At 54.1% G+C, this 12,997-nt stretch overlaps 1 protein-coding gene across 4 annotated transcripts in view; it reads right to left on the bottom strand.

The window, feature by feature from the left end:
• Positions 1–290: 290 nt before the first annotated feature.
• TRIO (trio Rho guanine nucleotide exchange factor) overlaps positions 291–12,997 on the bottom strand; it is a 363,915-nt gene continuing 351,208 nt past the window's right edge. For all 4 annotated transcript variants that reach the window (XM_027125334.1, XM_027125333.1, XM_027125336.1 and 1 more), the window contains exons 49-57: positions 12,687–12,934; positions 11,035–11,173; positions 10,189–10,216; positions 9,828–9,990; positions 9,424–9,545; positions 7,970–8,048; positions 6,041–6,241; positions 3,209–3,347; positions 291–2,636 (exon numbers count right to left, since the gene is read on the bottom strand). In XM_027125334.1, coding sequence (XP_026981135.1) covers positions 2,082–2,636; positions 3,209–3,347; positions 6,041–6,241; positions 7,970–8,048; positions 9,424–9,545; positions 9,828–9,990; positions 10,189–10,216; positions 11,035–11,173; positions 12,687–12,934 — 1,674 coding nt within the window. In that variant the 3' untranslated portion in view covers positions 291–2,081. The remainder of the gene's footprint in view (positions 2,637–3,208; positions 3,348–6,040; positions 6,242–7,969; positions 8,049–9,423; positions 9,546–9,827; positions 9,991–10,188; positions 10,217–11,034; positions 11,174–12,686; positions 12,935–12,997) is intronic.

The raw sequence follows: 12,997 nt of genomic DNA, 5'->3' as shown, positions 1-12,997 counted from the left end.
TCCCCTTGCTCTGATTATGCGTTCATCAAGAACCGGGGGCACCTTAGTTATTCCAACCAGGACCAGTGCAGCGTCTCTGTAATACCTTCTGAGTCTGGGCTGTGCACCAGTCTGCAGGGGTATGACCGACTCCCGTTTCTGGTGGCCTGCAGTGGATTCCCAATCCAGAATATTCTCCTCCCCACGCCCCTCCCCTGACCCACCGGAGGCCTCTCCTTCAGTCTCTCCCTCATTGATCTCGCTTTTTGATTCAATAGTGACCAACTTGAATAAAAGGCCTAACACAGAAATCAGGCAAATATGTTTAATTTTTTAAAATAACTGATGGCAAAATAAAATATTTACATCACATCATACTGTGTAAACATGTAAGGTCTCTGTACAAAGAAATATACATGCAAAATAATGTAAAAATTTAACTGAAATAATAAAAGAAACAATACACAAATAAAAGTTGTGAGGTTACGAATACACATCCAGTTTTGAATCCAATTTCTTTTAAAAAGTTTCTGTACAATTTTACAAGAAACAAACAAAAACCCAACAAAAGAATAAATAAAATACATTGGAAGCTGCAAAGCTCAACTACGCCAGTTCATGGCTGAAGACCCAGGTGTCTGGCTGGCTTGGGAAGCGGGCTTTTTTTTTTTTTTAGTGTATTTCACACAACGAGGATAAAAAGACATCCAGAAAAATTCAAGCGTGCCCAGAAACGCAGCGTCTTCTGTTGAGGGCCTCCCACACCAGCGTGAATTCTGCCACAGTGCCACAGACGCCAATGCCAGCCTCAAGGTGGCTACTGCTTGATTGGCTTTTATTTCTTACCAAAAGCTCAAAATCCAGCCAATTTTTGTACCGAAAGTTGAATGTCAAAAAGTCTAAAAAGTAGGAAATGTCCAGACTGATTTTGGGAGAAAAAAAAATAATACTTTGGCATTCTGAATAATAGCATAATAAAATTTAAAACATTACCCTATTATCCAGTTTTATATTCAGAGTATGAAATCACTTTTTACAGTCCTCAAAACTGACAAATTTCACGAAGAGTTAAGTCTCTCTGAACCGATGGCACAGGGCAAAGATCCCCCCTCCCACCCCCCCTGACACACGCACAAAACCATAAAGCTCACCGTACGAAGTATGTGCTTTTTCTATATATTTATTACAGGTACAACAGAGGTCTTCATAAATAGTTGCATAAAATGTTAAAGCCACAACATTGCACATGATATGAAATAAAACCAAAAAAACCCCAATGAGTGCATTTACAGTATTTTCATCTGACTGTATACTGCTCAACAATCTGACTGACGGCTTGGGGGTGGGACGTGTGGGGAGGGGCAGAGGGGCAGGAGCCAACCTGATGTCCTCGGTGGGTGGGCAGACCCCTCGGACCCCCAAAGGAAGCTCCGGGCAGGAGGCGGGGAGCGGGGGGGGGGGGGGGGAAGGACAGACCGAAGGCAGGACCAGTCTTATATACAAGTAAGGCCTACATTTCATCAGAGCAAAACGATTCATTCTATATTTATGCAAAAGTTTGAGGTTGAATGCACGTTTCAGAAGCCTAGTCTGGCGTAGGGGCCAGAGGCACACAGACCAGGCAGCTGGAAAAGCTCAGAGCCAGGTGGACCCCGAGCTGGACGAGGCCACGGAGACGGCCGCCGCTGGGGCCGGGGTCTTCCCCAGAGGTGTCCAGTATCTCTGTTTTGTTCGTTAACACCAGTGGTTGAACATAGGCATTTCGCTTCCTTGAAGAAATCCTGGAAAATGTTAAATTTGCAAAATTCTACTCATGTTCGTTTAAAAAAGTTTCTTTTTATTTTTTTTGCAGAAACCTGAATAAAAGACTGTGACACAGCAATGCTGTCTCCGCCCCCGCAGAGTGTTCGAGAAGGTCCTCCACCCCAGCACAGCTTGCAGCCCGAGTCCCAGGCACTGCCGAGCACAGCTCACTCGGAATGCAATTTCACACGATGAACGTACGGCAGCTGATCAGTTATGTTGGTTTGTGTTTCTCTTCAAAATTCAAATGAACAGCTGATTGGCAGGTGAAAGAGAATGAGAAAGGACTTCAAGATAGGTCAAACTCTAGGCAAAAGCCTGCTCTGTAAGAAGTTTTTAATGCTACGAATCGGTCGAACATCGTTCTGGTGTTTGCGCCGCTCAATGAAGGAGGTCAGTCTGGACGTGTCGAGGACGCCCGCGCCTTTGCCGTGGCCATGGCCGTGGCCCGACTGCAGCCACTGCTCCTGGAGGGCCAGCGCAGCCGAGGGACGCTTGGCAGGGTCCTCGTGCAGGAGGAAACACACGAAGTCCTTGGCCCTCTGGCTCACTCCTTGGAAGTAGTCATCTGGGAAACTAAAGTCTAGCCGGCAAATGTTCAGGCAGGTCTCTTCCACGCTGTCGTCCAGGAAGGGGGACACGCCGCTGAGAAGCACATAGGCCAGCACTCCAACACTCCACGTGTCCGAGGTCAGGGAGACCGGGTTCCCCAGGATGATTTCGGGGGCTGCGAATTCGGGGTTCCCCAGTAACTGGTGGATGTGGTAGGTCGTGTTGAGTTGGACAGCATCTCCAAAGTCAGCTAGTTTGATGGTTGGCTTGGCTAAACTCTGATCCACTAGGACGTTTTCGGGCTAGGAGACAGGACAAGACAACCGTCATCCACTCCTGCAACCCCAATCTCAAGCTGAGGTGCAAGGCTCACCAGGAATCTACGAGGTCGACTGGCGCCGACAGTCCACGTGCGAAACAGGACAAAGCCCTCGGGAGGAGGACACAGAGGCAACCCAGAGAAGCTGCCCTGACTTCTCCGCAACTGTCACGCGCAGCTGCTGTGTTAAACTGTGCCGGTGAGTGAAGCCGGGGATTCACTTCCCTCCCGGCGGTGGCAGCAGCGCCCCTCCGCCTCCCGCCTCCGTCACCCTGCTCCAGCCCCACCCCGACCCAGCGACACTCACAGGAACCCCCTGAAATCGCAAGAAATGTCTGAAGAGCTCACACGTTTACCTGGTACTTTATTGTTTGTGTATATCCAACATTTAAAAACAGATTAGAAATCACTGCTCCCATCTCCCACCCCTTGTGTTGGTCCCCAGTCCCCGCGGGCTCCTGGCCTGGCTTCAGAGGACAGGCCGAGAGTGGGCTCTGCATCCCGCATGGCCGCGCTGGGGTCCCTCAGCTTTCCCGTCCCCGGGGCCCCACTCACCTTTAGGTCCAGGTGTGCTATCCTGCAGTTGTGAAGGTAACGGACGGCTTCCAGAACCTCCCCCAGATATGCCCTGATCTTCCCCTCCGTGAGGTTTCCCCATCGCACCACACATTCCAGGAGCCGTCCCTGGTCAGCCCTGCAGAGGGAGGAATGCGCGTTACGGTGCGGGTTGGTCACTTCAGACCTGTCTCCTGCGATATACGCATCACCTCCGTGCCCCGCTGTCACTGTTCTGTCAGCTTTTGGGGATCACGCCTCTACCTGGAGGCAGGACGGGATCAAGGGGCGATTTCTTTTTAAGCTCACTGTGGAGGCACAAGTGGGGAACACAGCATCTGGACCCACAGAGGGAACTGGGAGGCAGAGATGGGGGCACCCAGGCTCCCCAACCCCGCCCCCAGCAGGCTGCTGGAGGAGGGGATAATGTGAGACCACCTCCCCAAGCCTTAGTCTCGTCGTCTGGAAAATGGGTCATGTGACGGCTGAACGAGAGAACGTTAAGACACAGACAACACAGTGAGGGCTTCACGTTGGACTCAAAGTCTTCCTACTGTGAAATTGCTTTTAACATTTAAAAAACACCTATACAGAGCAGCCCTGTGCCAGGGACTAAGTGCTTTCTATCAACTCACTTAATCCTCACGACAACTCTCTGGGAAGAGTGTTTTATGGTCCCCCTTTTACAGATGAGGAAACGGAAGCACAGAGAAGGTATGTAACTTTCCCAAGGTCACACAGCTCATAAGGGAAGGCTAGACTTGCAAGGAGGTGGTCTGGCCCCGGCCTCCCTGAACACTGGGCTAGGCTGCCCTCTTTGCAAAACAGAAATTTATGGAAAGATCAGCCACCTGTCTGGTAATGTCGAGCAGTCAAGGGAACTTCGGTAGGAAGTAGTCTGTTACAAACATTAACCCTGTTAACAGCAATGATGAGACCAAACCATTTAGTTTCCAGTGAAAAGAAATGACAGCTGGATGCACTGAAAACGTAAACCAGAAACCCAGGTCTTGCAGGAGATTTCTGACAAGGACTCTAGGCCTCTCTTTCTTGTTGAAACTCCCTGGGGAAGACGAGCAGAGGCTTTTAGTCACCAAGCTTCTAGAGCCAGAAAGCACCTTCCCCGGTACTGAGGGCCCACAGGGGCCAGGCCTCTGCCTGGACGTCGTTTTAGCCCCATAACGATCCTTCAAGTCGCTGAGCGTCCACGGGAGCCAAGGTTGAGAAATGAGCCCCAGGTCCGCCGACCTGCCCTTCGCACACGATGGCCAGCCTTGGGGTCGGCTGGGGAGGGCGGAGGCCTTTCCTGCTCCCTCCGCCATCTGGGAGGCTTGCTAGGCCAGAGAGAGGGCTGGACAGGCCCACAGAGGTGCTCCAGCGGGAGCCCTGGGCGGGGACACCCTCGAAACATTCCCTGCCCGGGGTCGGCAGGGAGCGAGGCTGAGGCTCGACCTGGCGCCGAGGGCCCTGCAGCAGCTGCACCCGTGAAGGCTGTGATGCGGCCGCACTTCCAAAGTCTTTACGGATGTGACCAATGGGATGGCGGGTGCGGGGCCTCAAGGGAGTGCCCGCGAGCGAGGAGCTCACGGTCCCTGTGACCACGCCCCGTGCGGCTCCACGGCTGGCCCTCCTGCCAGGCCCACTCTTCCCAACAACGTGTCAAGAACTAGGAAATGGGGCTTCCCTGGTGGCGCAGTGGTTGAGAGTCCGCCTGCTGATGCAGGGGACACGGGTTCGTGCCCCGGTCCGGGAAGATCCCACATGCCGCGGAGCGGCTGGTCCCGTGAGTCGTGGCCGCTGAGCCTGCGCGGCCGGAGCCTGTGCTCCGCAGCGGGAGAGGCCACAACAGTGAGAGGCCCGCGTACCGCCAAAAAAAAAAAAAAAGAACTAGGAAATGGTACAAAAGATGGCGCTCCGGCCGATGGAAACGGACTCAGGAATCCAAGGAAATGTATGAAATGACTCCCCCTGAAAAGGAGGACTAGGAAATTCAACAAAGCTACATGACGAGGTGTCTCAGAGAGACCAGAATGTTCTAAGGGCAGGGCTTCTCAACCTGGTGTTACTGATACTTTGGGACAATGGTCCTCTGTTGCACGGCCGCCCTGAGCCTTGCGGGGTGGTGAGCTGTGACCAGCAAAACGTCTGCAGACTTTGCCAAATGTCCCCTGGGGGGCAAAATGTCCCCAGGCTGAGGCCCCCTGCTCTTGGGTCAGAGCTCTCACACTTTACCTTTAAACGACGCAAATGTTTCCTGAGATGGCACACAGGGCCCGGTAAGTACCACGGGGACCAGCGGGCTGCCCTGGGGGGAGCCACCCCCCTCCAGAGGGTGCAGCTACGCTCCCATTCTAATCACCCTTGGAGGGGCAGGACGGGCCCCGGGGCAGAGCTGCATGCTGAAGCACCAGACGTGAGCAGGTCTCAGCCGGCCCACTGCAGGCGCCCACCAGCCGGGCTCGCCCAGCTGGGCAGACACGTGGGACCAGGTCAGCCTGAGAGCACGAGCAGGGCCGTGGTCCGCAGAGGCCTGGCCTCTCGGGACCTTTGGGAACCAGGGGGCATCTCCAGGTTGGCTGAGACCCCCGAGGGAGCCTGGGGGGGGGGGAGCATTTGGATGCTAGGTTTGTGCTTCCTCGTCAGGCAGCTGTACTTCCCTCTAGCATTGCTGGAAAGCTCTAGAACTGTGGTCTCTGAGAGCAGACGTGCTTTTATAGAAGTTCTGTGAATCCTAACACCCTGATTTCTATACTTCTCAGAGAATGAACAGCAAGACCACGTGGAGTCGAGGCCGAGCGCTAGAAAGAGGAGAGGCAGCTGGCGTGTACGCACATTTCCAGAACCAGGACGTAGCTGGTGGAGGTCTCGAAGGTGTCGAGGAGGCCAACCAGCAGCGGGTGCTGGAGGTTCTGCAGGATTCCAAGCTCGTGGGTGACCTGGTCGCGCTTCATCAACTTCTTGTTCACAAACTTAGTGGCCACGGCTCGTTTGGTGCCTTTCTGATCGCATTTCTTAACGACGGAGAATCTGCCCCTGGAAGATAGGTGGAGAAGGTCATTTTCAGAGGACTCTGAGTGTGTCACGGAGAAAAGACTCTTTGAACCCAGGCAGCCTCCCCAGCTGGTGGCCCTGCTCTCCCCGGCCGCCAGCGGAGGGGCTGCAGCCGCGCGACGGCCCCAAGGAAGCCTTCCCGTGCCTGTGCCTGTCCTGTCTCCTCCCCTCCCAGTGGCGGGCTCCGTCTGGCTAAGCCACGTGACTTCCTGCCGCCGCTGAATGGAGCAGCAGTGACATCGTGCCATGTACCAGGCGGCTTCCACCTTGCTCTCGTGGAAACCTCGTCGCGTGAAGAAGCTTGGAACGGACTACTAGGTGGCTCCTGGGCACCCCACGCCCCCCACTTCGGACGGGAGCGTCTACTGTCATCACCGTGTCTGCCTTGCCGCTGCAGGACGTGAGTCGGGGGGCTGGTAACTCATCTCTAGTTTGTGGTCTCCGGAGCTGCACCCAGCGAACCGCACCCAGGAAGCCTGGGCTGCACCTCGACTGGATCCGGATAACAAGATCCTGGACCTCAAGCATGAGCCGGCTGCCACGGTGGGATGAGATTTGGGGGCTGGGGAATGCAGACTGCGGGGAGGAAGGTGGGCACACTGCTTTGCCCCTCCTCCCACGGACAGGCGGAGTCTCTTTCTCCTCCCTTGAATCTGGGCTGGCGGGTGGCTGTTTGCGTCCACAGAATGTGGACAAAGTGTGGTTGTTAATTTCTGAAGCTGGGCCCTGAGAGGCGGCAGCCTCTGCTTCTGCTCTCCCGGGCTGCGACTGCCATCACACGAGGAGGCCCAGGGTGAACGTCTATGTGGACAGAGGCCACAGACACGCGGGCGAGGCATGGGGGTGCCAGCTGACCGAGCCCAGGAGGGACCAAGAGAGTAACTGTCCGGTCAGTGGCACGTGGCACAAAGTGATACATCTCTGCGGCTCTGGACAGCAGGGCTGAGCCTCGTGTGGCGACACATGACTGACAGGCACTTCGGGCTGGTCCACACAGGCGTGTGCACGGATCCCTGGGGCCCGCGGACCCAGGAACGGCCACCGGCGTGTACGAGACTGCTGCTGCCGGCGGGGGGGCGGTCCTCGGAAAGCTTTATAACGGGGACAAGCTCAGCTGTCATGCTTCTGACCTTCTTCTTGCCCTACGGGACGCGACATGAGGTGTGGCCGAGTGCCGTGCCGCCTCAGAAGGAGCAGGGTGACCGAGGGCGCCGCTGGGCCACCGCCTGAGCCCTGGCTGCCGTCCAGAGAGGAACAGCCCCTCTCTGTCGAAGCCCCTCTTGGTCCACGCAGGGGGACCCTAATCTCCAGGCACAGCCGAGACCTGAAGGACACATGCAGCCCCTCTCAACTGGGCTCCAGAGGAGAATCACGTGCCACGAGAAGGGGTGTGAGTGACTCGTCCCTGGATCCTCCCGAGAACGGGGCATAGCCAGCGCTGCCTGGGCACGGAGCAGAAGCGGACTCATCACGTCACCGGACGGCTCCCGGTACGAAGCCTTGATTCTCTCCTGGAACCTGCACTGGCAATCTCCTCCTCTCTTCCTCAGCGTTTAATACCAACAGGCAATTACCGCTTACACTTCGGACGTAATACATCTAACTTCCCACTGCTGGCAAAGTCCGCCACTGAACTTTCTCTGTGGGCTCCTACAGAGCTGTGTCTCTGACTCTGCGATCTCGGGAGGGGCTGCGGGTTTCCCACCATACCTGCCGAGCTCAGCCACCTCGCTGTAGAAGCAGTCAAAGTCGTCTTTCCAGGTCACCATGACGCCATCACTGCCTGGACCTGCAAGAAAGGCAGCATCTCCCTGAGCCTGGTGTACGGGGCGCCTCTTGGGGAAGGAGACTAGAGCCCTGCGCTGTCCAATGTGGCAGCTGCCCGGGCTGCTGAGCGTCTGAACGGAGGCTCGTGGAAATGGAGACGCACCGGAAGTATAAAATCCACACTGCGCTGGGACTTCGTATGAGACAAAGATGGATTTATGTGACAGAAATAAACACACACTTGCTTTTCCATTATTTTCCCATTTGCACTTCCGTAAGATCATTCCTAGGAACAGCCTTATGTCTCCCTAAGCTCCTTGCTTTCACCAGTGATTTGTTAAAAAAAAAAAAAAAAAAAATCACCTGTATACTTTTTGTGACATCTTTTAAAAATTAGGACATTGGTGATTCTCTACTGTCAAATTCAAAATTATCTTCCTTTCCTGCGCTGTGATCCAAAACCAGAACCCTTCCCTTCTTTAACTTATGAGGTTAAAATATATGGGATTAAGATACACAGCATATAAACTTCTAAAGACAATTCTGTTTACTGTCTACACACAGGGCACTCCTGGACTCAATTCATCTTTTAGTCCTTTTATTTATTTACTTACCATAGTCTTAAAAAATTGGTTTTGTTTAATTTACTTAACTTATTTTAGTTCTTTAACTGTCATTCTAGGAGGCTGCATCCTATGCCTGGTGCAGCTGGAGGACCCAGGAGAAACCTCAGCAGCCCTGGGCCGCAGAGCTGGCACAGCTGGCCTCCTGGGAAATGGGAGCTGGAAACCAGCCAGCATGTGTTGCTCACTAAGCATGTACATACGTCAGGCGCCTCTACAGGAAATTCTAAAAGGCCTAAGATATGAGTTCTGCTGCCAGCAGCTCAGAGTTTAGCTGAGGAGAGAGATCAGACCTTGCTGGGCATGGAGGGAGCAAGGGCTTTAGTCCCACCAGGGTCGCCCTGCGCTCATGGAAGGGCTGGGAGGACACACCCTCTGGAAGGGCTGTTACGGTCTAGGACGGGTACAGAGCCTGCTCGGGGCTCACCCACACTCCCATCTTTCCTTTCTTTCCATTCTATTCTACGTGAGACTGACGGAGAGGAGCTTCTCTTAGAACTAAAGCACCAACTGAACAATCGGACAAGTGAGAAGCTGGAGACGAGAATGTGTTTTGAACACTAGGAGTACAGGCTGCCCTGCTCCCACCTGGAGGCTGGACCAGACACTCACACGCTCAGTGGCCGTGGGCGGAAGCCCTCACCGTGCGCCTCCCCTGTCCGAGGGCACCCGCCCAGGTGTCCCAGAGACTGGCCTGCTCCCTGCAGCCTCCGAGTGACTTGTCACGTACCTCAGGCCACATCGAGAGTGTGTGGGGCTCGGGGTGCAGCTTACCTAGAACCCTCAGACTGGCTGAAGACGAGGCTGACCCCATGTCGTTCACTGCGATGCATGTGTAGATGCCGTCGTCCTCGGTGGTCACACCAACGATCTTCAGAGCGGCCTCTCCCAAGTCACTGCCACAGAGGAGGGCACACGGCATTCAGAAAGGCTCAGCTCTCCCCGCCGCCAGCCCCCCGACCTCTCTCCTTTGGGGTCACAGGAAATGAGGAGCTCAAATGCTGACGGGCAATTTCAAGTGGGATTTCAATCCTAGCTGCACACCCAGGTATGACACCTTCCTTCACGGGAGACGTTCCAGGGCCAGAGGTGACTCAGGCAATCGGCCGCGTCAGTCCCAGTGGAACAAGGTCATGCTCACTGCCTGTGAAACTGACCCCCGAGGGGGCTTCCCTCACCTGTAGGAGATGCTGTAGTGACCATCGCTGTTCAAGGTGTTGTGTTCAGGGCCCTTCCAGGTGACCGAGGCCTTGGGGCGGCCACAGACCCGACATCTAAGAACAACGGTCTCCCCTGTCTCACACGTGACCTCGCTCAAGGGAATGACGAATTCTGGGGGAACTGCGCGAGAAAGGAGTCAGTAACGCTGGTCACCCAGCGCCCCCTCTTGTGCCCACCAACCTCCCCCAACAAATGAAGGAGATGCTGCCCAGGCCCAGAGCTCCACAGAAAACCCACGTCCACAGGCTACACTCGAGTGTCCTGAAATGCCCCGTAGACCTACCCTCTAAAGTCTACAAGAAAAAGAACAGAACTCACCGTCATAGATGTAGTTGGGATTGAGAAGCTGAAATGGAAAAAGCGCACAGCTATTAACCAGATACGTGAGCTACTCTAAGATACGCTGCTTCTACGCTAGGGCTACAGTTGAAAGATGAAAGGAAACACGACTTGGTTTGCCTGCGTATCAATCAGAACCGACCACGTTCCGACTGCCTTCGAATGCACTGGAAGGCTTCGTGGCACACAGGCGTAGGAGAGATTCTTCTTCCTACCCACAAACGCACAAATGCTGCTTACACTCAGAGAAGTCCCTTTTACTCATCCTGTGGGCTGAGTCCAGCAGATCCCCGAACCACCCACTTCTGCAGAATGGCCAGGGCCCTGACTCAGGGGCCTCGAGCTCCCCTCAAGAGATATTTCCTTTCTCCCCAGGCAAAACCTGCACAGGTTTAAGGCAATCTGATTACAGAAGTAAAGTGGACTGAAGCACCCGCCGAGGGAATCTGCTGCAGCAGTGAACCTGCATCTTGGCGTCTAGTCGCTTCCCTTGTGGTCTGAGCCACAGCTGCTCTGTGCTCCGTCTGCTTCTGAGGTCCTAGTGTCTGCTCGCTCTGGGACTCCAGCAGCCTTCTTTGCAAGCTACACATGCGCCCGCTCAGGGGTTTACCCGTATACCCGGCTCCTCAGAATACGTATGCATACCTGCGCCACACTGCCCGTGAGAGCACCCTACAAAGCCCTGCAGGTCTGCTCAAAGGGCGGAGAGAGGTGGGTTGCTGCCAGGCAAGGCTGGGTGCCAGGTCCGCGACGGCTCCTCCTGGGCCGGCACCAGCCCTGCGTGCTCCCTGAGGAGCACAGGCTCCTGGAGACACCCTTGCTCACCTTCACAGATACCTTGTTGCTGAGTCCTTCCCGAGACTTCCGATAACCGTTCTCTAACTTGCCTTCCCGTTTGCCGTCTTTATCTTTTTTCTCAGATTTTTTCCTTAAACGGAGTGCTGTGTGCCAAGATGTTGACTTCCTAGGGGGACCACAACACATTGTTAGTATTACGCTTTCCTGGCGCTCAGCAAACAATTCCTGAAAGCATCAGAGAAAAGCAGACTGTCCAATTTACACGGATATAGGGTGACTGAGATTCCTTTAGGAACAGGGATCTCAGCAAAGGAAAACTTTTCTGCGATTCTCAATGACCAGAGATAAAAGCCAAGTTTCTTAAATCAAATTTTAAGGATTAAATATAAAGGTGTCTGTCATGGTTAATTTTACGTATAACTTGACTGGACCTAAATATTTGGTCAAACATCATTCTGGGTGTTTCCAGATGAGATTAACATTTCAACTGGTAGAGTGAAGCAGACTGCCCTCCATAGCGTGGTGGGCCTCATCCAATCAGTTGAAGGCCTGAGTTGAACAAAAAAAGACTCAGGGAGAGCATGAGGGAATTCTCCAGCAGAATACCTTCAGACTTTACCTGCACCACTGGCTCTCCTGGGCCCCCAGCCTGCTGGCCCACAGTGCAGGTCTGGACTCACCAGTCTCCACAACTGCGTGGTTACAATAACCACCCGCTGACCACACATACACCCTACTGGTTCTGTTTCTCTGGAGAACCCTAATACAGGGCCTAAGAATATTTTTGAGGAAACAAAGTATAAAATGGGATTCTTGAACAATGTACTAGAATAAAATATCTCTGTGTATCAAGGAGAAACAGGACAAGGGACTGTCAAGGAAGATGGGCTCTTTGTAGCCTGAACTCCAAGCCTGGACTCCCCATGGGGTATAGGTGCTTAGCCCAGAGGTTTGGGGTGGTGCTGGAAGGCTCGCCAGGCTGGGCTGCAGACCAGCCAGGGGTACTGCCATGCCTGGAGAGGAACATGACCACCGCCTGTGCCTTTGAGTCTGGTCTTTTGTGTTGAAGCCTCTGGAAGCTTAAAAATCACAGTTTTGCAATACTTCCACTGCCAGAAGCCACCTGGCTGGCGCCTCCTACAGCCAGAGAGATTCAGCGAAGGGTGGAGTTTGAAACCAGCCCCTGAACTCAGTTTTCTTTAAAGTAATGTTTAACGCGGCGAAATTGGTTTCAAGTTACTTGACTAAAGTCACCTAATATACACAAGGCACGTCGGCAGTGGCACCACACGGATCTTTAGCTGAAGCTCCCGGGACGAGGATCTTCAGTGATGCACCCTCAGCGTGCCCGCTACGAGTCAGGGGCCCTTGGAAAGTCCTCACCCCTCACCCAAGACCTCTGGGAACTAAAATACCGTGATGCTCTGTCTAGCGGCTTAAAAAAGCTATGTGTGTACAAAGGCAGGTTATTGAAAGAACCCATCAGAACAGGTCTGAGAGATGGAACGCGCCCCACCTTCACTGCGGGGTTCCACATTGTGTATAGAGATGACCTGGCTCAACAGACCACAGCACTGCTTTCTCTCAATGGGCTTCACCCTCCCAGGGCCTCTGTGCCTCGTCCGTGCTCAGCGCCGCCTGCCCCCCGCCCCGCCACGGCTGCCCCGCCGGGCACTCACTTGAGAGTCCCGTCGGGGTTCTCCACGATGACTGCGCTGGTGTGCCCCAGGACGAAGCCCGGAATCCAGCCCTCGGCTGCGGGGCACTGGTCAGTGGCGGCTCGGAACACCAGAAACATGTTCTGTTGATTGCTGGCCAGAATCTGAACGACCTCTCCTTGATAGACGTTTATCTCATCCTCCTTCACTGCCGTGTAATCGTGTGTCACCAACATGGTGGAGATGTTGCTACTGCTGCTACTTTCACTCTGTAGAGGGAAAGATGGACAAAAAGGCAGAGGGGAACTGAAATGGGATCTGATGACACGAAG

This window comes from Aethalodelphis obliquidens, unplaced genomic scaffold (genome assembly GCF_003676395.1).
Source record: "Aethalodelphis obliquidens isolate GAN/ISIS:26980383/991018 unplaced genomic scaffold, ASM367639v1 scaffold29, whole genome shotgun sequence".
Taxonomy (NCBI): domain Eukaryota; kingdom Metazoa; phylum Chordata; class Mammalia; order Artiodactyla; family Delphinidae; genus Aethalodelphis; species Aethalodelphis obliquidens.
Note: the sequence above shows the minus strand (reverse complement) of the source record. Positions and strands in the feature narration are given on the sequence as shown.